The sequence below is a fragment of the Malaclemys terrapin genome, chromosome 14 (genome assembly GCF_027887155.1).
Source record: "Malaclemys terrapin pileata isolate rMalTer1 chromosome 14, rMalTer1.hap1, whole genome shotgun sequence".
Taxonomy (NCBI): domain Eukaryota; kingdom Metazoa; phylum Chordata; order Testudines; family Emydidae; genus Malaclemys; species Malaclemys terrapin.
Window position 1 is genome coordinate 9,537,675 of NC_071518.1, and position 27,749 is coordinate 9,565,423.

The following is a 27,749-nucleotide window of genomic DNA, read 5'->3' on the forward strand; positions in this document are numbered from 1 at the left end:
ACAGAATGGAAAGACAGCAAATCATCCAGAGGCCAACCAATAGGCAGGGAGGAGTCTCCACAGACAGTTTGCTAGACTCTAGAGACAGGTGACAGGGAAACAGAGATAGGTCACTCCGAGTGTGGTCACTTGCTGAGAAGATGAGACTATCATCAGTTGAATCTATGGTAAAGACAAGTTTCTCACTTGGCTATGTGCTAGCAACCTATGGCCAAAGGGACACCAGGTGGGGCGGGGGAGTCTAGCCATAAATTATTTGTTCAAAATGTTTAAAGGTTTGTAAAATAGGGAAGGTTATCATGATCAGTGGAACTGCAGTCAGAAGACCCATGTTTCCTGGAGGGACTGTCACTGAAGGGAACACAAGTGGAACAGGGAATGTGACATAGTAGGCTAGAAGCATCTCAGCCACATGGACAGAGCAGCCCACAGGATTTAATAAAGTTCCACTTGTTCAACTTAACCTGCATTCATCTTCACTCTTTGCACATGAAACACTCAACACCAGGAAAACAACTTTTCAAAAAGTGTTAGATACTTTGCTTCCATTCACTAATAAAAAGAAGAAGAGAGAAGATTTTTACAAGCTGTCAAGAAAGAAGAGACTCTAAGGCAGAGGTTCTCAAACTTAATTGCACTGTGATCCCCTTCTGACAACCAAAATTACTATACGACCCTGGGAGGGCTGGGAGGGCGGGTGGGAGCGGCAAAGCCCGAGCCTGCCCGAGCGCTGCCACCCCGGGTGGCGGGGCCAAAGCTGAAGCCCAAGAGCTTCTTCCCAGGGTTGGGGGCATATAATCTTAGCCCTGGAAAGCGGGACTCGGGCTTCAACATCAGGCCCAGGCATTGGGGCTTGGGGCCTGGACCCCAGCAAGTCTAACACCAGCTTTGATGACCCCATTAAAATGGGGTCATGACCCACTTTGGGGTCCTGACCCACAGTTTAAGAAACCTGCTCTAAGGGTATCTGCTGGCATTCACACTTCTGCAGCCAAGATCATATCGGACAGCCTTGGTCACTATCTCGTGGCATCCCAGGACTCATTAGAAAGGTTTGAGGGAGAGTATGCCTGGGCACAGACTTGGGGGAAAACAAAACAAATCCCTGTCAGCAAAGTTCTGCGAGAGATTTTATCTAGTGCCGGGCATCACTCTTCAGTATCAAGCCATTAAAACAGTCAGCAGCAGTGCATGCTACTGGCTCATCGATGACCCACTTTCGTGCAGCCTATTTTGTTTAGAAAAAGTTCAGAAAATCTTGAATATTAAGCCTCTTTTCAAGCTATAATGATCATGGAGATTAGCTCTGATCAGCAGTTTTAGACCATATGTAAATTCTGTGTCCCAAGGCATAGTAGCTGACTATAAAACTTTTTTCTTTCTTTCTCTCTCTTGCCTTTTTTTTTTTTTTTGGTTAGCTGTGATAAGGAGACTGCCTCATAGAACCTCATTACTATTGGTCCATATCATCTACTTAGCATTCAACAGGTCAGAATTCTTAGAGCATGTCAAGGACTAGCCTTCAGCTACGGTTTACTAGCTTTGAAAGAGCATATTATTTAAGCATTAAAAAAAATCTAATTCTGGTTCCCTTAATTAATCCTTTTTTATGTGTTCCAGCTCTTTGGCTTCTGCAGCCTGAGCTAACTTAATAGCATTTAGATAGACTGTCCCCCTGTCCTTCCCCCACACTTGCTGATAAAAAAATCCAAAATGAGAACTTGAGACAGCAGGGGCTTGGAGGGGATGCCACCCCCCCCCCTTTTTTTCTCATTCCCACTGCCAAGGAAATAATATTTAAGGCCCTCAAGACTGGCCTCAGCTACCTCAGATTCACCACTCATAACTCACTGAAAATAGCAATGTTCTTCTGTGGCAATACAGCTGCTACTTCTCAGAGTGAGCCTGAGTGAAGTCATTCTCTGTTGAGGGTGCTGTAATGTGGAACCTCCTACTGGATGAGGTGACACAGGTCTTTTTCAGAGCATACTGATTGACTCACCATTTTGGAAAAGCTTTCCCATAAAACCGAAGACATGAAAATTCAGTAATGAATACCACAGTAAACATAAGAACAGCAGTACTGGGTCAGACTAAAGGTCCATCTAGCCCAGAATCCTGTCTTCCAACAGTGGCCAATGCCAGGTGCTCTAGAGGGAATGAACAGAACAGGTAATTATCAAGTGATCCACCCTGTCACCCATTCCCAAACAAAAGCTCCTAACCTATTATGGGCATTTCTGCCTGAATTTTGGCACCTGTATATGGTGCTCAGATACTATGCTGAAGGGCGCTCCAGAAGTATAGTGGATAATTCCTAATATCACTGTTTTGGGAAAGGGCACCAAAATGAAACGTTTTCCCTAATGACTGTATTGACAAGTTAACAGCCAAAATGTAAGCAGAGAAATCAATTCTTAAATGTTGTGAATAAAAGGAAAAGTCTCAAACTTAATTCTAAAAGTCTTCCTCACAAGAACAAACTGGAAGGAGATAGAGTTCTATTTAATAATGATGAAGTCTGAGGTTGACCATCTCTGCCTTCACTTATTGGATGCAGCTGTGGCAATGAGAAAATAAGAGCTGAAGGGTGGATAAACTACATTATCTTAGCTACCAAGGACAAGACTTTACAAATATAAAATGGGGGTGGAAAAGTGCTGATTCCTTGAAGATTTCTCTCTCGCTCTCTCTCTCTTTTTTTTTTTTTTTTTTTGGCGTGCTGAGCATATGGTCAAATTCACAACCTGTGTAAACTGGTGTAGCTTCCATGAAGTCAACAGAGCTGTGCCAGTTTACAGTAGCTGAGAATCGCTGAATAAGACTCAAACTATAAAATATGGCTGTGGTCACCTTTTATCATATCAAGGTTACAGATTTGTTAAAAAAAAAAAAGAAAGAAAAAAAAACCCCCAGAAACCAAGATATATTTCAGCTTGAAAGCAAAAAGGCAAAACTTTTTAAATTAAGAAAGCAAGAAGTTTGCAAAAAAATGTTTGCAAGCATGTCCAAATAGTAATTTATACAATTTCATGACCCATTACACTTTCTGCAAGAAATGCTGAGGGGCCAGTATTGCTTTTGCTGTCAGTAGCTGTGGTCCCACTGTGTCTCACACTTGGTAATTGAATGCTCATGGAAGACAGCTTTTCCCATCCCCCCAAATCATCCCCCCTCATCACCAAGCAGATCTTACTATAATCCCAAATGGCGTCAGACCTGTAGGGTATGTCTACACTGCCGCTGGGAGGTGTGATTCCCAACATGGGTAGAAAGACACACACTAGCGCTGCTCAAGCAAGCGCACTAAAATAGCAGCATGGATATGGTGGCATGGGTGTCAACTCAGGCTAGCCACAAGTCCAAGCTCACCTGACTCCCTAGGTCTAACCTTGGGTAGCTAGCTTGTGTTGCCACCCATTCAGTAACATCCACACTGCCATTTTTAGCACACTGGTTTGAGCACAGCTAGGGCAAGCACGGCTACCTGTGCTGGAAACCACACCTCCCAGCTGCATTGCAGACATACCCATAAACTCGTTGAAGTCCACTAATGACTTTGCTTTGCCAATCGAACATGGAAGGTGCTCATGTAGAAGAGTGACGGGCAGCAATACAAACACCTAAAACAGAGAGAGATTCTTGTTCATTCACACAAGTGGTCCAGCACAGTACTTAAGGCGCAAACTTCCCCATGACACCCCACTAATGTGCTTCAGCACTATAGCTAGTCAGGACTTTTTTACTACATATTTTTTCCATTTAAAAATGCAGATTTAGCTGAATCAAAACTTTTTGTGGGAAAGGGTCAGTTTCAAATATGTCTACTTGAAAAGTTTTTGCTTAAGTTTTGAAGTTGTCAAACCATCCCGTTTTGATATTTCTGAACATTTTGATTTTCAGTTCTCTGGTTTGGAATGATTTTTTCTGTAGAAATTTAAGCTAATTATTGTACATTTTTTTAAAGCCAAAATATTTAAAATAACCTTTCACAAACTTTTTATATGGTTAAAAAATCTCTTAAAACACACACACACACACACACACACACACACATACAGTATGAACATTTTTAAAATGTAAACTTTTCCACCTAATTCGGGACAGGAACATTTTCTAAAACCTTGAAAATTTTAGCGGGACAGTAAAACCATTTCCCACTCCGCTCAATTCAGTAATGTCCAGGAGACACAGTTATCTACAGAAGCTTGGTTTCTAAATGCTTATGTTTAGTTTGCCAACAAGAGCTCTGTTGTGGCTTTCAGATGTGGACATCTGCCTTATAGGAATTGGACAAGATCCATCAAACTAATTTCACGCAATGTACCGAGAAGTCATCAGATGGTAACACTTTTGTTCTTTTGCCAGTTTGAGATCAACAGGTCAACTAGATGGTGGTTTTTAATATGGCAACGACCATGCTGGTTTTTAGCTAAAAATTAGACTTTCAAAAGCCAGCCATTTAATTTGCTTTGTGCAAAAATGTCCTTAATGCTGAAGAAACTCTAGTGATCTAAATGTCCAATCCGGCTGGATACTGAATACTGAAATCAGGTGCTCAGTACCAGAGTTTCTAAGTATAATTAGATATAAAATAATTTAATAGGAAGTCTTTTTCTCCCTTAAGGAAATGAACTGCTCTCTGTCAAGGGAGGAAACCAAAAGCGAGCACGTTCACACAGCTCAGTTTCTCTTTTAAGGCTTATGCCAGCTTCAGTCCAATAAAAAAGTCCAATCCTGCCAATCCTGCAAACAATTACTACTGATTGTGGTGTTTACTACCTAACCTGAATAATCTGTAGGATTATGGGCCTGATCTTACAAATGCTAACAACCACAGTGATTACGGTTGTAAGTAATCCCATAAACTACCAAACAATGCTGGACAGCAAGGACCCAATCTAATGTCCGGTGAAGCCAATGATTTTTATGGACGATGGATTTGGGAATAAGCATTTCCAGGATCAGGCACAAGTGCAATTTAGTCTTTGATTTGATACTTTACAGTATTGTACAGTGTTTTAATTGAAATACATGTCACTTCTGTGATTATATTTTAATAGCCTGCGCCGCATTTCAACAATGTTTGAGGAGGGGGAAAGTGATGTGGGAGCTTAGAGAGAGAGCTCATTATGGGAGATTTGGGGGAATAAATCAATACTTTTATTCATCAAGCTCCCCAGCAAAGATGCTGTGGGCACTGCACGATTAACATTTGATTGAAGGAAAAGTATAATTAATTAAAGCTTTATGCAATACAGTATGAAAGGAAAGTACCATAGTAAGGTAATTTCATAAGGAAAGCTCTGAACAGAAAACAGTCAAAGTCATGGAAACTTTGTGGACCCCGTTTATGACACCCTGGCACCACAATATTCACCACTGTCATGTAATTAGGATAGGTTTTGTACAAAGTATGCCTTGTGAGGTATCATTCTAAGAGTCGTGATCTAAAAGACATTAATATCTCATTGGATTGTATGTGCGATCGTCATATGTGAAGTTATTAAAATTTGACTATGTATGTGTTACTGAAACATTATGTGAGGTTGAAAACACCCACAAGCAGCCTTTCAGGTACAACAGTAAAAAGCCCAAACAATGTTAATGTCTCACTGAGGAAATGCACAAATGCACAAGGATAACCCCAGGAACTGTGTACAATAGAAACCTCTCAGAGATAGCAACTACACAATGGGAACTGTTTGACCCAGGTCACAGCAAAAGAGCTTTCCAGCAAGTGGGAAGAAGATATAAAAGGGGGAACATGATATCATGATATTACCTCTCTCTTCCTACAACTCACCTGGAAACACCTGAGGGGCAAAGACAGAACTGTGGGAAGTGATGGTCCCAGGCTAAAAGGATTTTTAGCCTGTGTATGAAAACCCGGGAAAGCCAAGGCAACTTGTGCCTTAAGAATCCGCCAGCCTGTTTATCACTCAGCGTGAGAATTTGCTAATTCATATCCATCCTATCTAGTGTGTTAAGCTCAGTTTGCGGTTTTGTTAATTTACTAAGGTAATCAGCTTTGATCTGTTTGCTATCACTTATAATCACTTAAAATTGATCTTTTGTAGTTAATAAACTTGGTTTTGTTTTGTCTAAAACCGTGTGTGGAAATTATAACTTGGGATAGAAAGTTGTTGCATCTCTCTCTCCACATTGAGGGAGGGGCAAATTTTATGAGCTTACGCTATACAGTTCCCTGTGCAGTGCAAGACAGTATAATTTTGGGTTTACACTCCAGAGGGGGATGCGTACCTTAGCAGCAGGGAGGTGCCTTAGCTGTATAGTCTAACCATCCAAGGACTGGTCAGAAAACCTGTTTGCATGTTACAACAGCTGGGTGTGTCCCTACCTGTGTGTGTATGCTGATTGAAAAAGCAAGCTTAGAGAGTTTAGCAACTTGTCACAGCAGCACAGTCCAGGCTGGTGGGTCAGGCGAGCTCAGTGGTACCCTAGTTCCAAGTGGCACCCCAGGTGGAATCCAGCACACCATGCATGTTGTACAAATGGATCTGAGGCAACTGGAGCTTTCTCCAAGACCTTCTCCATGCTAGGCCTCATCTTCAGTCTCCAAAGATTACCCCTCCCCCTCCAACATAGGTCCACTGCTACATGGAACTTCCTGGCTAGAACTCTCCTGCATGAATTTCACCAATAATTCAGCATAACTTTGTTTAACTGTACTCTACTCAGGTGGAAAAAGGAATGGTCACCTGACAAGAATGCACTCCAGGATATCTGCTCTCCTTTTTATCACAAACCCTTTTAATCTGAATGTTTCAGATGCCTCCCAAACATTTTGGATACATGGATGGATGGAAAGATATAGTTAGATAGACAAATTAAATAATACAGTAATAACATTTAAAGGATTACTTCCTCAACATTAATAGATGTTTAAAGTAAGAGAGCACAAGTGCCTTTGCTTTAATGAAAGCTAATGGAATGCTTGTTCAACAGACTTTTATAACCTACCATTATGGAATCCAGACTATAAAACTATACAGATATATTGAGCTCTGGCAACTGTTTTGAAGCACAAGGTTTTTGTGTGGCATGATAAGATGATAGATTACTGCTTGAAGCAGCAAATCAATATATCGTTGAGTAAAGTTGAAAAATATGTAATCAAGAACGTTAGACAAACTGAATTCACCTTTTACCCCTCTCAGCAAAAATCAACGCCCAGTCTGAGGTCAAGTATAATCTGGTCTTCTAAAACCTAAAGTAGTGAAGCCAAGAAATACTGTTTGACTGTGTACTTGATAACATTATCCCCTAGAGTGCTCTCAAAGATTATCCACAATGTATGTTCAATGAAGGAGCAATCATATGACAGTATGGACAAAGTCTGTATTGTATATCAAATCATGTAATTAAATAGAACAATTCTGTTTTAAATACCTTTGATGATCCCATGCATTAGTACAATGCTGCAATGTTTGAGCTGCAAATACTGCAGGAGAATATTTACTTATTTAAAAAACAATTTCCACTGAATTACATTAAAAAAATAAATTAAATGTTCTATTGATCTTAGGTTAGAAAAGGCAGTATTTATAAAAATCTAAATTTGGGGCCATGTCCCCTTTAAGAGTCCCATTAAGAAGCACATTCCTAGTCATAGTGGGAATCTCAAGGGGATCTTCAGGGCTAATGTAACAAAATCACCACAACACCTGGCTGTTATGGCTGGTAGAACAAAGATGGTGCTTTCCATTTTCACTTTCCATTTTCAAAGTGTTTTACAAACACAGTGAGTAGGGCTGAGCAAAAATGTCCTGTTTACTTTTTTTTTTTATTCAAAATGGAATTCTGGGATTTCCCCCCCCACACACACACAAAGTTTCTGCTTTCTGCAGAAAAAAAACCTGACCTTATCAAAAACTGAAAGGCAAAATCTTTCTAGCTTTTCCTTTATTGAAAATTTTTAATGAAAACTCTTTTTTCATTTTTGTTGAAATTATCTATGAGGGAAGAAAAAAATAATATTTACCAACCAGCTTTAATAACAAGCCAGATCCTCAACTGGTGTCATATTTGCTCCACTGTAGGCAATGGAGGTTTTCCAATTTACACCAAATGAGCATTTGGCCCAAAGAATCTGACTTGGGGTGTCCCATGCACTGACCCGGCTATGGCAATGTCTGTGAGAACTGAAGTGCTTAGCACCACACGGATCATAAGCAATTAGACCTCAAAACACCCATCTGAAGTGGGTAAACAAGTGTTATCATTCCTGTTTGCATACATGAGACACTCACGCTCAGAAGCTAAATGCCTTTGCCATAAAGAAAACCCTTGTCTAAGAAAGAACTTAAGGGTTCCTGTCTACTAGTCTTGTGTTCAAGCCCACTTCTCTATAAATGACACAGACTTTTCATCTGTGATTTAATCTGAAAATCCCTTGAGAAGCAGACACCCCCGATGTAAAGCTCTAACGCCATGAATTAGTAAGATAAATTATTTTATTGCAGGTGTTCTGAAATCCCCAGAATGATATGCTACAGCTTGATTTAAGTAACTATTTGTCTACGGAGAACTGGATAGTCCATATATAATTTATTTGTCTCTTGTTTGGTAAACAGTCATTGAAATTAATCCATATAGAAACATTTAAAATTTGCATATGTTATCATAATTGCATGAGAAAAAAGGGTTGTTAGTTATGATTGTGCAATTGAATACTGATCCACCGATAAACTGTTTCAAAATCTAATGAGTGGCTGATGCTTTGAACAATACTACAATAATTCTGGGTCAAATTATCAGCTGATGTAAATAGGCATAGATCCACTGAAATAAAGATTTACATCTGCTGAGAATCTGAGCCTTTATACATTCTCTGACTGGCTCTTATACATAAATGAGACTCGTAACGCTTTGTCTCATTATACTGACTTTGATATATACATCAAGGCTAGTAAATGTTAGACCTAAATAGACTAATATTGTCAATTCTAAACTCCCTTTAAAAGAGAGCTGCCAACCCATTAGGGAAATCCATGAGAATCAGAAATCATTAGCACTATAAAGACAACGCTGTGAAAAAAGTACATTTGTTATTATGATTTCATGTACAATAAGGAGCCTGTTAAACAGAGTCATAGGCTGCTTCTGACCTAACTTACACTAATATAAAATCAAGAATAAATCCACTAAAGTCAAGAGAGACTATAGGTGTAAATGAAATCAGAATCAAGCTAAATATCCCTGGTGGAGCTGGTTGGAGAAACTGTGATGGAACCCTAAAGTATGGGACTGTATAATTCTATTGAAAGTGAAATGCATTGCAAAATCGGGTTGCTTCTTGCCAGAATTTTGTTTGCGAAGAAAATTGGAAAAAAAAAAGTTTCAGTGTCAAAATTCGCTGTTCCTTTGGTTTTGGAACGAAGCTTTTCATTTTTTGTTTTGACATGATTTTTCATAGAGAAATTTTTAAATGTATTATCTGATCATACAATACAAAATACAACAATAAAATAAAAATAAAATGTTTTGACAGAGTCTAAATGATTTTTTGTTCCTTCCTGGAGAATTTCCACATTTGGGGAGTTTGTTCCCATTCAGAATAAAGCCAAAATTTGAAATCATGCATACCTTTGTGAAACAGAACTACTGTCCTCTGTACAGCCCCAGTACTTAGTAAGAAAGAATTTGCTCAGAAAACTATACATAAGATAGGCTTTAAATGTTTTATTTGAGGCATCTGTTGATCTTTAATAATATATAAATTTGATGTCCAACAAAATAGTCTTTGCTCCTAACACAGATGTAGCTGGAACAGATATATTATTTATAATATCACTACATTTGCCCTTATTTATCACTTTCCATTAAATATGTTATTGGAAGCCTACATTAAGTGGTAACATGAACAAATTGCTACGCAGGAGTACAAAAGAATGTAGGGACAAAATCAGAAAGTTTAAAGCACAAAATGAGTTACTCCTAACAAGGCATTAAGAAGAGGTTCTTTAAATACATGACGAGCAAGAAAGGCAAAGGAAAGTATAGGTCTTCTACTTAATGGAGAAGGAGAGTTAATAACTGATGACATCAAGAAGGCTGAAATGTTTAATGACTATTTTGCTTCATTCTTCACTAAAAGGGTTAATGGTGACCAATGAAAGTTTAATCAAAACTGGCACATTTCCATGAACAATTTCAGTTTTTCCAAAATGGCATTTTCTGACTAAAACACATTTAATCAAAAAACTCAGAAGCAGCTTTAATCACACCCTTATTTTACAGATGGGGAAATTGAGTCAGAGAAATGAAAGTGAGATCTCAAGGTGACACAGGTGAGTGAAAACCTACATCTCCTGACTGTTAAGTTAAAACAAAAGGCTTTTTCCTTCTGCTACAAGACATTTTAAACATAGTGTAACTTGGAACTAATTAACAACTTGTAAGACTTCCTTTGGATATCAATCACAAAAGTGATCAGTGATAGAATATTTCATTGCTGTAAAGCTAATACATTGTATTAGATAACTATCAGTGTTTTATGTTGCCATAAAGCAGAATCATTGCATTAGGTAAGGTCCCTCTCTAGTCTTTCAAGTGCATCTTTAAAATGTACTTCTTACCAGCAGCTTTCAACAATTATTCACCAAAAACGGATAAAATCAAAAATTGCATCACTTTGAGATTCCACCGTCACGCCTTCTGTCCCATGTCTTCTGAACTCTACGTCTGTGCTTGATTCAGAGCCTGACCCTGCATTCTTTGCATATCCAGTACATACACGGACTTCGGTGTAAATGGTAGCTGTGCAAGGAATATAAGCTTAAGCCTTTAGTTTGTTTTGCAATATTCTCGAGGGAAGGAAGACATCTTCGTCGTGTTATGCAGTGTAAAGCTCAACTAGTGGTGCTCCCTTGGTAAGAAAGGACTTGATTTTCAAAAACACATACAAACAAGAGCATGCATATTTTATTTTCCATCTGTCTTTGATGGATAATTGTTGAAAGCCACCAGACAGAAGTGTGTTTGCACCTAGTTTGCAAACATAGTAGCCACAATTGTGTTCACAAATTGAATATTTTCATACACAAATGGACATTCACTACAGCTAAATTGCACATGCAAATGAATACATTGCATGGACAAAATAAGCAATCCTTTTTGCACATGCATTTTCTCCCAAATCTGTTCGAATAGTTTTACAATACTGTAAATATTAAGGGATGGATACTACTACAAATGAACTAACCTAAACAAACTTGAAAAATCTACTTTTCCTTTTTTGGCTCATTTGTTTACTTTTTACATATTACTCATTTCACCTTGTCAGCTACTTTCTTTTGTAGTCAGTTTTACTCTCCTGATCTATGTCTAAATTCTGGACTGTTACCTGGATTCACTGTTCTGTAGGGGCTCATGTACACCAACCCCCCGTCTCATGAACATTTCAAAAAAGTCTTGGGGAAAAGAAAGGAGGGTGGGGGAACCCACAACCCCATTTAAAAAATAATAAGACATTCATAATTTTGGATCCTAAAAGTAGCTGACACTTTCTCTCTAAAACATTAGAAAATTCAGAGTAACCAGCACAGGAATAAATAATCCCGTCATTCTCAAACGATCCATTTTGGATTCAGGTAGACATGTTCTCTGATAATAAAGGTTGTGTGGATCTCTCTGTTGATTGATACTAGCACCCCATGCGAGGGCAAACTAATCCCGCCTGCACTGGCAATTTATAGGCCTTTCTCAACCGAGCATTTTGAGTACTGACTGCACCATAGTATTACTGTCACAGGAAATGATGTTCTATTGTTATAATACTTGGCAACACAATAGTAGGATTTACACCCATTTAAGGGAGCGGGCAGCACAGGGGTTAAACCCACACCTAATGTATCAAAGCTCAATCTCTGAATCAGATCATAAATTTATGGTACATGATTGCAAGCTGTTTGGATTTATCACCCTCCGTATGCACAGTAAAGGACTCAAAAGAAATATAGTTGGGTGGAAGCTGACAGTCGACTGACTTACAGTACAACTCACCAAGCAGCCTGCAGGGCTGGCATCCTGCAAATAGGAGATGGAAAGGTGAAATATAAAACCTGTAATTTACATCTATAGAAACAGGAAAAGAGTGAGATCTGGTACAGCCAGTAGCATATCAAAAAAGGAACGAGATACCATCCTATTCTGGAATATGTCATGCATGTAAATACATTTCTTCAGGTTCATTTTCGTTGACACTGTCTAAACTATGCTAAAGCACCTTTCAATTAACTGATTATATGGATGAATGATATCCCTTGTGTTCAAGTCATTTGAATCTTTTAAGCACACCCTGCCCCTCAGAGGGCATACAGACAGATGCATAAACAGATACATAAAATCCCTGCTAGCTGAGCTAATGCATAAATAAAATTCCCTGTGCAAAGAATTAGATACAGAATTATACAAACAAACTTGAGCCCCTGATCTTCAATACCCAGAAGGGAGTCCACTACTTCCTTAAAAAGTCTTTTGTTCTTTAATGAAGAAATATGCTTATTTCTAATTAATAAACCAATGGTATAATGTAAATATATGCCAAGCAACTAAACATTGTTGCTTTGATAGTTCTATGCCTGGAAGTATATTACAGTGAAATTATTTTTCTACATGAAATGCAACAGCATAAAAAACGTCATGTGTTCTGTATCCTGGACAATTAACATTGTTCAAGTCAGGTGCCTATTACTGTTGGTATATTATTGTGTGGGGTAGAGTTGCAGGAGATGACAGGACATTGTAATCTTAGGTGCAGTGCACAAACAAACCATTTATTCACAAAAAAAGTTAAACAACAAAGGGCATTTTGCAATTTCTTCGGTTCTTACACGCAGCTGACCTCTGCTCCTGAGGCAATCTGGAACTTTTCTCAATCTGACCTATTTCTGTGGAGAGCCAAGCATAACTGAACCCTGGAGTGAACCGCAGACTACTGCTTCCAGTCTTTTACATAGCAGTTCTTTTAGCTGCAAATTGCTACACTTGAGATTATTTAAATTTCCTCAAGATGGACTGGGCTCAACACAGTGGCTTGGCTGGGCATTTGTTAGGGACAGGATCCTCTAACAGGTCTTGCCCAACTCTAACGTCTAGATTAGAAAACAGGAATGGTCTCCGTATCTATACAGATATCACATCCACCTAGTTGCTGTTACACCACCCTATATTATTTATATGCACAAATACTTATTTTGACTTCATTGAAGATTTGGAATAAAGGGCGATGTTATTATATGACTGCTTCTAGGGACCCAGGACACAGACCAGGACCACAGACCATTGTTCTAGGCACTGTACAAACGCATCAAAAGACAGTCCCTGCCTTGAGGAATTTATCATCAAAGTAACATAAATAGATATATGTTACTAGGCACTACTGCAATACAAGTTAATTATTATTATTATTATTATGAATAGTAATAATAAAATAATTAGTGTTTGAAGACTAACGACTTCATGGCCTGTAGAAAGATACCACAAAAGAGACACAGTGAGCCTAATTATGAGTGCACAACAGCCATCCTTAAGGCTTAATTACATTCAAAACAAAACTGACAGACAGAACTGCTCCCTGAATGCAGACTGTGTTCCAAAAAGGACAGACAATGGAGCACATGCTGAGCGCCCGCAGGAGCCTGGCTCGGAGAGAATATATGAACAGACACAATGAGGTCGCCAAGTGTCTGCATTGGAGCCTCTGTGGCAAGTATGGATTTAAATGCACCATGCGGGATTACGACCAGCAGATTAAAAGCGCTCTAGAGAACGAAGAGGCTAAGATTTTATGGGATCTGGCAATTGTCACAGACCAAATGGTGCAGGTCAACAGGCCTGATGTCGTTTTTGTAAGAAAGATGACAAATAAGACAATGTTAATTGATACTGCCATACCAGTAGACAGAAATATATATAAAAAAGAAACAAGAGGAGAAGATGGCGAAGTCTGACGAACTCTGCCACAAAGTGCAACAATCAAGGAAAACTAGATCAGAGACGAACCCAGTGGTTGTTGGAGCACTTGAGGTGATCCTTAAGGGTCTGAATAAGCAACTCAAGAACACACTAGGAGTTCAAGACATCATGAGCAATGACCTCCAGGAGACTCTTAGGCACTGTGAGAATTTTCAGCAAAGTCAAAGGAGAACAAGTACATTTGAGCATCTAAAATGCAGGAATTCTGCAGAGGGTTTAACAAAAGTCCTGACTACTCAAACCTACAGAGTCAGTTTGTGATCGGGATTTATTGGTGCCTCATAGGTATTTTAGACAGCAGCATTCCCCTTTTTTTTATGCTTAGAGACCTGGTATGTTGTAAAGGCTGTTTGTTTAAAAAAGGCATGATGTAATAATAACAATAAATATATACAATCTCTAATATCCCCTGAGAGATAGAGTCCTCCAACTATTGAAACAGTCCTCTGTGATTATTCTATTGGCTTCTGGTTGGCGCCTGTATTTGAAAACCAAAATATCAGCATTACAAATGTTTGGGGCGTGGACAGTTCTTATATTTGTCTGAGCAGATACTGACTGGCATCTGTTAAGATACCTTAGACATCTAAAACTGGTAAAGCCCCATATAAGAGAAATTCTACTGTAGGTTGCACTTTTTCAGAAATATTGTTAGTCCTAGGTGAAAACAAGCTGTCTGGTCCTGATAGCCTAGCCGCTTTCCAAAATTTGTGCCCTCTTAAGAAGCTCTGGGACAGACAGATATATTATACAAGGCAAAATTGTGTTCTTTACAATCCTCATCTGGCAAAAAGAACAAATAAAATACAATTGTTGGGGCTTGATGATTCTTTCACTTACCCCAGTATAAACCCAGGAGCAGCTCCACTGAAGTCATTAGGGTTAAATTAATGTGAAACAGGAAAAGTGAGAAGAGAATCACACTTTTTGCTTCTGGGTGTTGGCAGAACATGACCTTTTAAATGGGCACCAACATATGTAGATGGACAGAATCAATTATTCTATTTACAACATGGTTAGAATCTTACAAATGCAATTTATTTCCAAGAGCAATATTTTATTTTTCACTATCTCACTATATTTAGCGACAAATATTCATCATACAATATATTCCTACAGTGGAATACCAAGGTGCAAACTTCTACATTACTTATGAAAATTAAATCTACCTTTTTGGAATCTTCCTTTGGAAATCCATTGGAAATACTCCTGTCATTTTCGTGAACCCCTACAAGTATTCATTGTGATTCACCGTACCGCAAGTCACATCAAAAGAATTCATAATGATTTGATTTGCATTATAAAGTGTTAAACACAGAAAATTGCTTTTGATGTTGTCTTCAACTTGTTCTTTAATTGTTTTAATGTAAGACCATCATTAGTATCAGCAATACTTGCATGGTGTAATTTCCTTAAAATGACAGTTTAAGACGTACCAACAATGTTTCTTATTGCTTCATTTATATTTTCTTCAGTTCTTGATTCATCTGTTTCGTATTTTGTTCTCCCATTATGGTCAAGAACTATCTATTGTGAAAGTGTTGACTTACTGCTGGTGCCTCCTGTGGCAAAGTATGGCATAGCAGCTCTCTCCTCGCTGGGTGTCTACTGAAAATGGCTGCTCTGCCTCTGTGGTAACTGCCTCTTTCTGCGATTTGACCCTCCACCCAGGTTACTTCAAAGTCTGTCTCATTCTGGGGTAGTTCATGAACAGAAAGCAAAGGGAATTAACACAAATAAATGGAGTTAAGAAGAAACAGAGGGGAATGATTCAGGGTGTGTCAGAATCTGGCCCTCACTTCTCTCAGGGAGGGGCCTTCAGGCAGTGGTTGACTGGGAAGCTCCTGCCTTCAGTCAGCTCTTTCTTCAGGAGCTGAGGGCTGAAGGTCTGTTCTCTCCCCTGATCTGCCAACAAGAGTGCTGTTCTGCTTCCTTTTAAGCTCCTTCTGCAGCCTGTTCATGCCTTGCAGGTGTGGCAGTGCAGAGTTGCCTGAGCCCAGACCTGAGCTCATTGACCCTTTGTTGTCCCACGTGGGGTTTAGTAAACCCCATCACACGCTATTCAAAATGGTTTTAAAATTACTGACACCAATGTACTTTGTTGTAGGCAATATTCTGTTCAGTGAAATGTTTTCACAGAGTAAATTTGCCTCTCACCAAAAATGACTGAATATTTTCCATAAATGTGTATCACAAAAAAATTGCAGATTTCCCGGTCTCATTTGGAGTGAAGTTATCCCCAAAGCAGAGAACCAGTATAAGGAGTATGTGCCACTTCATTCTCACTTGAGTCCTATTTTGTGGATTTAAGAGTTGCACAGTCCTGTGCTTGGTGTGAATATCTCCCTCTTGTGCCGAGTTTGTGTGGTTTGGGGTCTGAAATCGAGAACCCTTCCATTATTTTAGTCTTCCAGGAGGAATTTACTTATTTTCAAAATAGAATGGAAATGCCGTAAAACTCTGTAATCCATTTGTGCAGAATGTTAGTAACTTCTCTGATTGAAAGAATGCAAGAAAGAAAGAAAAATGTGGTCTTGACACTGGTGGAAGAAGAATCAGAGGCCCTTAGAAAATACCTGATTCCACTTTTTCCTGGTTTCACCTAGTCGTAAAGAAACATAATCCTTGAATGTTCTCCTCTGCTGGAAGCTCTTTATTAAAATTGTGTCTTTTCTATCAGCTGGCTGCAGGAAAGCTCTTAAGAGAACCCCTGTAGTTTTTCCCCAGGTTGTTGGAATCACAAGTCACCGGCAAGAAGCAAGCCTGCGGAGCTCACCAAATTCAATGCAATTTTAGTCATTTTAAAGCTTAAGTCATCCTGTTTTTTTTCTGCACATCAGCAATGATCACAAAGTAAAAAGAAATACACTGGGGGGAAAATATTATTATAATCCTTGAGACATACATCAAACAAAGATCGCTGCAACATGTGTATGGGGGGGGGAGAAGGGGGTTTGTATAACTTATTCTGCCAACTTCTCCGGATATATCTTCATGCAGTTTACCTTTGCAAATGTCTTTTGATTTTCATCTTCCATATGCAATCTCATTTATATTCATTTCTGCACCAGCTTTGTTGTTGTTATTAGGCTAACTGAAAAAAAGGCAGCCTTGCATGCTGTATTTGATAAGAGGAAACTCTCTCTATAACCCAATTTTCATTTGTCTGAATGATATCAAGATACAATTATATAGCATGTGGCTATCAATAATACATGCTCAGTGATCTAAATCCTTCCTCATGCCTTATCCATTTTTACAAATTATTATTTTAAGATATTGAACTTTCCTCTGGGCTATTGTGCTTAATGTCGTTCTGTGTGCCACTTTAAATGTCCCTTTATTTCTAATAATTATTTACAGACATCTTCTATCAGTTCTGCTTTAGGGCTCCTCAGTTGGAATGCAATGTATTCAGGCTACTGTGCTTAATGGAAAACAAGTTGCTGTTTTTAATGCAATTCACAAGCAATTTCCCCCACCTCTGTGGTTAGGCTTTTAACCCATTGGGCTTGTAACATATTGTTACAAGTTGCATAATCAAGTCAAATGTGTTCAGAATCATTTCTGCTAAATGCCTCCAGCGAATGAAATGAGATGCCAGCTAAGTTCATTTAACCAGCCCAAAGTGGGAAAAAAAATTTTTTTTTCATCAGCTGGAAATTGTCAGAAATTTCCAGATGACCACTCTCCTACAATCCATAAGGCTATTGACCTAGGTTTTGCCATAGCAAGTGGGTTCTCAATCTGGTGGCTTGTGACCAGGTCTAGGGTGGTAATGGACGTGCTCTTTTCTTAATGGGTGCATGGGACAGGGTCTCATGGGAAGAGGACCTCAAAACTCTTCCCTGTTGTAACACAAGGTCGCAATATGAAAAAAGATTACTTTAGTATAAAGTACACTATACTTTATAGCAGTATAAAGTATGCTGAGCTTGATCCAAAGCCTACTGAAGTCAGTGGAAAGACTCCCATTGATATCAGTGGATCAGGCCCATATATTGAATGCTAATGTTACATACACTCAGTCTTTTATGGGAACTAGGGGCAGTTCTGCAAGAACTAGAAATCAACATTAAAACAAAACAACTGAACAAAGATTATTTTTCAAGTACAGATTATCCTGAATAGGTGACCACCAAACTTCCAGTATGTCTAGGATTCGACACTTCTAATGGAAGCCAAGTTTGCTATGACTTTTAGAACTGTTTTTGTAAGATTTTGACAGTTGGCTAGTCCCAAGAAAATCACCACTCTGCACAACACCACAGGTATCTTATGTTACAAATTAATTCCATGCAAGAAAAATTCATAGGGAAATATACGTGTATAGCACCTTTCATCCAAAAGATCCTAATGCACATTACAAACTAAATTATAAACTCTGGCTCAGGTTTTCAGAAGTGGCTTCCATTTAATGTATGCACAATTTTGCATTCACAAATAACTGGACCCAATTTTTTGCTCCTTCAGTAAGATGAAGACATTAATATTGTAGAGGCCTAACCAGCTGTTTGTGTCCATAATGCACTGTGGGTTCAAAATAGAAAGTGCAATTATTAGTAAGGACAAAATTGCACTCCTTCTGCTCCACCAATCCCAAAAACATGGAGGCCAGATTGAGGTCCATTTGAAAATGTGGCCTTCATTACACAGGAATCACTTCATGCCCGACTAAAATACAGCCACTTCTGGGATTAAGCATGGCAACTCTAACATAGAATCATAGAAAATCAGGAGGTCATCTAGTCCAACCCCCTGCTCAAAGCAGGACCAATCCCCAGACATTGTCAGTGCATAGTCATACTAAACAAATAAAAATACATATAAACTTCTAGCTTAAATATATCATACATGAAAGCCTAGTCTTGCCTTCAATTCAGGCACAGCATAACATGTGTTTGTCCTTATTATCACATAAAACCAACTATATTATACTACACTCCATAATAGATGCCAGTCTTCTCATTGTAAATCAACGTCCCCAGTCCTTCTTCACCAAGTCTTGTCCACATCTCTCTTCTCTACAGCCTTTCAGTTGAGTATTTAATACACCTTTTTGTTTACTGAATTCCTCTTGTGATACGCAACAATAGTTTAACACATTGCAATTCCTTTTTCCTCTTGAATTGACCCATAAAGTTGAAAATACAGATACAACTCTTATGTACTTTAAAACCAATTATACTAATCCTATTTCCACTACTTCTTTGATCTTTCAGAAACTTGCTATGCAAACTTTTGCAAATCAACTCAGCTATGTATGAGATTCATACTTCACATGACTTTTAAAAATTTTAAGCAATATAATATTTTTGCCTGACAGGTTGCATTTTTTATTTAACTCTTTCCTTTTCAGTATAAACTGTCAGCCTGGCACTTTCTCATCAATTCCCTTGACTCAGATTTCAGGATTGTGTCTGGGTGCAAGATATATTACTCAGCACATTATTTTTGCCTGTGCCTTGTTATGTGCTGGCATTCTGAGATCTCTGACCTTGTGGCTCCATCAACAGGTCTTCACCATTCATGCTCTCCAAATTTCTGGACCTAATAGTTCCATAGTTTGCCCTGAAGTAGTGTACAATAATATCCTTATAGCTCTTAAAGTGAGCTAATGGACCCTATTTAATTTTGATCTTCAACCTCCATTACCATCCTGGAGCAAAATGTGGTGTTCATCTTCTGTACACCAAGATGGTTGCATGCAGACTTCCTTCTTTCATATTCTTTTGGTCTTATATAAGGAGGACAAGTTCTATGGTTCTATCAGCTTTAGGATTCTAGCTTTGATTAAGCCCACCTGGATAAGTTCTAGTCTTCATCCTTTAATGCATAAGTGATCATCCCTAAGCCCTTCCTCTGTCAGAGCAACAAAAGAAAAATGGCAACCCCATCCCCAATACATGGAATGTGTGACGGTTGGATGTGCTGATCTGTTGATATAATTACCATAAAGGCATAGGAGTTTTTTAAGTTAGACAGCAAGTTTAATTTAAGTTGAGGTACACAGTGTGTTTTGGTACCTGTTGGAGGTAGTACTAAAAAAGAAAGCCTTATGGAATATTGGAGCACACTCTTGTCATTCTGAAGGTGTCAAGGAATGCACAGATCTTTTCCTTTAACTTCATATTTCCATACTTTTCAGGTGGATTGGCCTGTCATGTCACAATGCAACCTTACCTGCTCCTAAACATTGCTTTTGTTTGCTAGTATAATAATGCTTGCATCCTTTCTTTTGAATATCTTTAGCATCTAAATGAGGGAGAGAGGCTGATCATTGAAATTTGTCAAGGAAATAAACCTCCCTGAGGAGAAATGCCATGGAACACTTGGATAAAAACTGGCGTGGTTTTGACCGAATTAGCACTTGTGAAAAAGGCAGGTAATGAGTGCAGGTTCTTTTTTTTTTTTTAAGCAACATCAGTGGGGTAGGTGGTGGTTTGTCTCACCTGTACCCTAATGTTAAGATGGAACTGCTCATGTGCACGTGGCAAGTTTTGCTTCATATTCAAAAGTTTCTGAAGTCTTGTGTATTGAAAGAGGCAGGGTTCCAAGAGATTGCTAAAGCAACATGCTGAATTGAGGGGGTCTGCAGGAGCTCAGCCTAATTTGTTACAGTCTCTTAAAATGTGCATTTACTGAGTTGGGGCACCACAGGAATGCTGACTCATCTAATGTGGTCTCTGTTGGATACCTGCCTCACTCAGCACTTCGGCTGACAACCTCATACTGTTTGGTTATATTTTAGTTTATTCTGGTAGTTTTCAATGACATCTAATGCTTCACAGCCTTCCACTTATACACATCTAGACTGAGCTGTGTTTTCTCATCGGGATGTGAGGTTTTGGCAAAGATAAGTTAAATCCACAGTGAATATAAGAACGTAAGAATGGCCATACTGGGTCAGATCAAAGGTCCATCTAGCCCAGTATCCTGTCTTCTGACAGTGGCCAATGCCATGTGCCCCAGAAAGAATGAACAGAACATGTAATCATCAAGTGACCCATCCTCTGTCACCCATTCCCAGCTTTTGGCAAACAGAGGCTAGGGACACCATCCCTGCCCATCCTGGCTAATAGCCATTGATGGACCTATACTCCATGAACTTTTCTAGTTCTTTTTTGAACCCTGTGATAGTCTTGGCCTTCACAACATCCTCTGGCAAGGAGTTCCAAAGATTGACTGTGCATTGTGTGAAAAAATACTTACTTTTGTTTGTTTTAAACCTGCTGCCTGTTAATTTCATTTGGTGACCCCTAGTTCTTGTATTATGAGAAGGAGAAAATAACACTTCCTTATTTACTTTCTCCACACCAGTCATGATTTTATAGACCTCTATCATATCCCCTCCCCCTTAGTCATCTCTGGAGTCATCTCAAAGCTGAAAAGTCCCAATCTTATTAATCTCTGCTCATACAGAAGGCATTTCATACCCCTAATCATTTTTGTTGCCCTTTTCTGAACCTTTTCCAATTCCAATATATCTTTTTTGAGATGGAGCGACCACATCTGCACACAGTATTCAAGATGTGGGTGTACCTGGGATTTATATAGAAGAAGTATGATATTTTCTGTCTTATAATCTATCCCTTTCTTAATGATTCCCAACATTCTGTTCACTTTTTTGACTGCCCCTGCATATCGAGCGGATGTTTTCAGAGAACTATCCGCAATGACTCCAAGATCTCTTTCTTTAGTGGTAACAGCTAATTTTTCATAGATTCATAGATTCATAGATTATAGGACTGGAAGGGACCTCGAGAGGTCATCGAGTCCAGTCCCCTGCCCGTTTTATATGTATAGTTGGGAATATGTTTTCCAATGTGCATTACTTTGCATTTATCAACATTGAATTTCATCTGCCATTTTGTTGCCCAATCACCCAGCTTTGTGAGATCCCTTTGTAGCTCTTTGCAAGTAAGTTACCTTACTTTTCCTCTCTCTCTCTCTGAGATCTGAAAGATTTCTTGTTCAAATGCATTGCCATGGCTCTGAAGCTGCACTCAATGCTTATATTAGGGATTACTGCACAACCTATAAATAAAAGTAAATGCATTCTCTTGTCCTACATGACAAGACAAAATGCTAACAAGGCATGTCAGGACTTCAAATGGCTGGGGAAAGTAATTATAGAAACATGAGATTGGAGATGGATTGGCCATGGGGGTCTTCCACACCAAGTTTAATTCATGACCCTCGAGAAACTTGACAGCAGTAAAGCATTGGCAGTGCAGAGACCACTGTCTATCCTGTCAACCAATATTGTATCCTTGTATTTCCACAGCCATATCCTTCTCTTGTCTTATACTTAGATTGTAAGCTTCTTAGGGTGGGGACTTTCTTTTTGTTCCATATTCGTACAGTGCTAAGCACAATGGGCTCCATTTCCTGTCAATATAAAACTGCTGCATGAGTGCATTGGCCATTCTAATTTAATGTAAATGTTGCAGACAAAAATGATTCAGTAATGTCCCACGGAACACTATTCCACAGCCTAAGAGCTTTCAGGTTGTTTTCCTTGATGCCTAGCCAAAATTTTATCTCACTCAATTTCCTCCTAATAACCCAAGTTATAGTCCCTTTCACCACACTCACTAAATATTTTGAAACCAACTAATATATATTTTCCATGTTGATTGTTCTTCTTCACTGTAGGAATTAATAGAAACCAGAACATGTCTCTGTTTTAGCACCGAACAAGTATAAAGCAGTTATATCTTCCCCAAGTAAGCGTGTGATGGAGTGAAGCCCTATCACGGGCTGGAAGGGAGTTAATAATCAATTAAGTATGGCACAGGTACAATAGATGTACCCAATTAGCTGATCCTGACCCAGAGGGTCAGGAGTTGGAGACATCAGATGATAACTTAATGGGCACCTGGGCCCTATGAAAGGGGAAAGAGTGCACTCTGAAGGGAGGAACCACAGAGAGAAGAGGGACTCCCGTAAAATTGCCAGAGCCAGAGTCTCCATGTGAGCAGAGACTTCAGCAAGACTCATTCTGAGAGGCCAGTGCTCAACATCAGAACTGGGGGATAAAAATCTGGAGTAGCTGAAGGAAATTGAAGATGGAGCCCAGAGAAAGGTAGATTTGTTAAGAGACTATGATTACCAGTTTGAGCTTTTGTTGTCCCCAAAGGGGTTGGACTTAGAAATGTCTCAGACAGAGGGCTAAACTGCACACAGGGTGTGCTAGAGATACAGATTCCTAGAACATCACACCCCGATGCAAGCGAGCGCTTTAATAATGAGTGTGCACACTGAGAAAGAATAATTTTCAGATTGTAACCTGTGTAGTGGATAAAATTGTTTCTCCAGTACCAATTACTTTTTGTGTTTATTTTGGAAGTTAAAAAAATAAAATAAAAAATGATCCTATTTTCCCCTTGCTGAGGAACTCAGGGAAAAGAATCTTCAGGACTTATTTTTAAAGCTAGGAGTTGTTGTTGTTCCCACTCTCCTCCCCCCCAAAAAAGAATACTATAAATATGGATTTGCAGAAATTTGCTTCCACTGGCTCTGGAGTCCTTGCCATCTGATCTATTTTCAGAATATTTAAAGGCTTTGTTGGTTTGTATGTTTGAAATCAACTGTGAAGGGTGTTGGGTTGTTGTTGTTGTTAACCCTGTGACTCCTAAATAGCACAGAGCTGTCTGTAGAAAGGAATGGAAGTCATTAGCAGGCATTGTGGATGATAGATTTAACTATGCATACTCAGAAACCGCTTACATTGCAGTTTAAATAAAAAAAAATGCATTGAAACCGGTCACTCGATCTCATTAGGTAGTCATACTCCGTTATGTACTATTGATTAGTTTGTACAAAGGAATTTCAGAGGAACTCTGACAGCTGTGCATATGCAGTCAATAGCCATGAAACTCTTGTTTCATTAATTCCATTACAATGGAGTGCGGAAGGAGGGGAAAGTAAAGAGGAACTTTCGGGAAGATTTGTTTTGGATTCTTTACAGTTCACTACAAACTGAACTATACAGAAAACAATGTTAGAAAATAGTTGATTTTCCACTTGGATAGCTATACTATACTTCTAAACAGGACTCTAATTTATCTCTGGTTCGAATGAAAATTTGGCCAATTTTTTAAATTGTCCTGTTGGTTCTTAGCCTGCTTTTAAATATTGCAATAATCAACATCACACATTTATCTTAATACCGCTCTGTGTTAATCTTATGGGATAGCAGCTTATAATGCAATTCAAGTCCAAAGCCAAGGAGGGAAGCATAACCATGTACTAGTACATATAATTGCTGATATGGTCAGATGATTCCTAAAAGCTCCACCAATGATAAAGTTTGAACAAAGATTAATATATAGGCTTACCAAAGGTTTAATACATTAAAGAGGGAGTACAAAATGATTTTCCCAGTTCACACTAAACACAGCACACCCTATATAAAAGTGAAATTAACGTTAATTGTTCATAATGGTATAATATATTTGATTTCAGTTTTCATCCTGAAAGATTCTAGTGTGATTATAGCCAAATCTGTTAAAACACAGGACAATCCTGCAGTCTTCATCCAGCCACAGCTCCCAATACAGGATTTAGCTCTTTATTTGATATATCTACATATCTATAACAATACATAGATAGATAGATATAGACATACAGACGGATGGCCCAATCTTAATCTCACACCACTGTCACTCCAGTGATTTTAACAGGCATTTTCCCTAGCAGCACAGGTTTCAATGAGATCAGAATTAACTTGTTTATATTTTCTGATAATATAATTATCATTCACAATTGAAGTGGGAATACTTCTGCATTGGAATACAACAGCTGTTGAACAACTCACAGCAACTTTGCACAACATCTGAGGGCAGGAACTGAAGAGAAATGTATTGAGTTGTAACTCCGGGAGAAATTTAGATAGAGAGTCTGGGTATCCAAGTTAGAACACATGTCCTTGCCAAATTCCAAGACCCCCTAGTTTTACAGAAAATGCCATGAGAAGCACACATGAGCATCATCAAATCTACATTAGAAATGATCAGAAAATGTTCATACTGGCTCTAGTCTACACCGTGTATTTTTATTTGAACTGTGTTCAAATATGTACAATGTTGCAATATCTCAACAAGCCCTACAATATCAGCATATTTTTCAATACACATTCTATTTATTCTCATCATTTACCTACTACAGGCATTGCATATGCAAATAAATCCTGCCAGGAGCCAATCTGAATGTGAACAGGTAGAGTTCCCCCCTGAACTCAGTCAATATGGGATGTATTCAATCCCAACCTTAATCCCATCCTGCAGTTTGTCTCTCTTGATAACTCAGATAAGAGCAACAAAACCTCAGACTGAGCATCCTTCTCAAACTATGTTGTTTCTAGGGTTTCCCTGCAGCATCCCAGAGACAATTACCCTCTGCCCAAAGGGCAGGGAGAAATTAATGAGCCACACCCATCACACACAGTCAGCAAGTATCCTTCTGCAATGGAACAAATGTGCAGGTACACCTCTACCTCGATATTACGCTGTCCTCGGGAGCCAAAAAATCTTACCGCATTATAGGTGAAACCGCGTTTATATCGAACTTGCATTAATCCACTGGAGTGCACTGCCCCCCCTTCCCCCTGAAGCGCTGCTTTACCGCGTTATATCCGAATTTGTGTTATATTGGGTCGTGTTATATCGGGGTAGAGGTGTATCAGAAAGCAGTATATGGCCTATAAAACATACAGTAGTTTACAGAAGCATGAATGACACCGACATACCTGTAGGTGACCCTTCCATGACATGTCCAACGTATGGTCCTTCCCTGAAGATGGGTCTGTTGTCATTCTGGTCAATAACAATGATATCTAGAAGGACTGGGCCTTCAATACTTTTGCCGCTGACATCAGTGATCTCAACTTGCAGCTGAATGAGCAAAGAGATAGGAATATATGAGTTAGTTCATTATCATGACATAAGCAAGGAGCAAGGAAAAGAAAAGCTTACATCAGCATTTTTGCTGGAACAAGCCACTGGCAAATTTAGTACTTCAGTCTCAAGGGAGATTCTCTAGGACTGGGCTAGAAGCAAAATGGTTTTGAATGCAAGCAAGAGAGATTCATATGGTGACCCTCATTGGGTAGTCTGCAACTGAATTGCTAAATTTGCTAAAGAACCCAGTGAAGGAGAGAAAAAAAGAAACATAATTTGATATTAATGAAGTGAATATTTGCTTAGAATCAGTCTATTTCCTTCAAAGGGAAACATACAGTACCAAAAATAAATTGCAAGATCCTTGTTAACTGAGTATTAGAAGATATAAATAGGATGTTATAAGAAAAAGGTAAGAGCAACCCTTTTGCAGAGTAAATAAATTCCCTCCTTGATGAGGGAGTAGAGTAAATCAGCACAAAATTTGATTCCATCTCTATGTATTTTGTCCTTGAAAGAAAGGTATGGAGGAAATAGCTCTAATGGTAATATTTCAATTATGTTACGTCATAACTTTCATGACAAGTCACTGCTGCCTTCAACACTTCTTTATGTCTCCTCTTTGTTTATTTATTTATTTTTATGTAGCAGAAATGGGAAATTGTGAAATCAACAGCCACTAGTTCGTTGACATGTCAAATTCAACAGAACATACCTCCTCAAAGTCATGGTGCAGCAAAAACCTGAGGCATGTAATGCAAGAGACATTTCTTTCCCTTTCCGTGGCAGCTGGCTTTTGTTCCAGTGTTATGAATTGGTATCTCAGCCATGAACACAGAGACAGTAATAACAGAGATTCACTGCAATCAATGCCTATTTCTGCATCTGGGGTATAACAGTACTATAGTCTTTTGGCACAAAAAGCTGGGAAAGCAAAAGGAACCATTCAGATCTGGTTGGGATTTTGGCTAAGAGTGTCAGAAACAATGCAGTGTTAACTGATTAGAATTAAAACACAAAGCTTTTGAACTAAATGTTTGGGATTTCTATTGTAAATTTCTGAAACAGCTTAAATAGCCTCAGAAGCTAAACAACAAGTATTCTGCTGGGGGGGGGGAGAATCTAAAAAATTGGCCCACTATGACCATAGCCAATGGTTATTGAACAAAACAAGTGTTTTTTGTCAAAATGGAATGATGCATATATTATAATAGAAAACTACACGTCTGATGACCTTTACCTTGAAGGGCATTGTACGTTTATGAATGTGTTTGCTTAGCAGCTGAGGGTTGATACAGTGCATACCGTACATCATGTGGTAATGAATTGTGTCGTTTTGAAAGGCTCCACTCTTGAGTAATAAACATTCTTCACAAAACCTTAGCAACCTCCAGCACTCAACAAACCTACCATTCAGGTCCATTTTCAGGTTTTCCTTTCATATCAACCCTGCTTAACACACACAACAATCTATCAGCTGTTACTAGTATGGCAGTTCTCAGAAAACAGCTTGCCTGTGTTCATGTTGTGGACTCTGGGATGCTAACTGGATTTTCAGTTCATCATACAATCATAGAATATCAGGGTTGGAAGGGACCTCAGAAGGTCATCTAGTCCAACTCTCTGCTCAAAGCAGGACCAATCTCCAACTAAATCAACCCATCCAGGGCTTTGTCAAGCCTGACCTTAAAAACCTCTAAGGAAGGAGATTCTACCACCTCCCTAGGTAACCCATTCCAATGTTTCACCATCCTCCTAGTGAAAAAGTTTTTCCTAATATCCAACATAAACCTCCCCTACTGCAACTTGAAACCATTACTCCTTGTTCTGTCATCTGCTACCACT

General features: G+C 38.9%; 1 protein-coding gene across 1 annotated transcript in view; it reads right to left on the minus strand.

The window, feature by feature from the left end:
- Positions 1-27,749, minus strand: part of CDH13 (cadherin 13) — a 759,507-nt gene that overhangs the window by 288,364 nt on the left and 443,394 nt on the right. Inside the window, exon 6 of the mRNA XM_054048572.1 lies at positions 25,754-25,898. Coding sequence (XP_053904547.1) covers positions 25,754-25,898 — 145 coding nt within the window. The remainder of the gene's footprint in view (positions 1-25,753; positions 25,899-27,749) is intronic.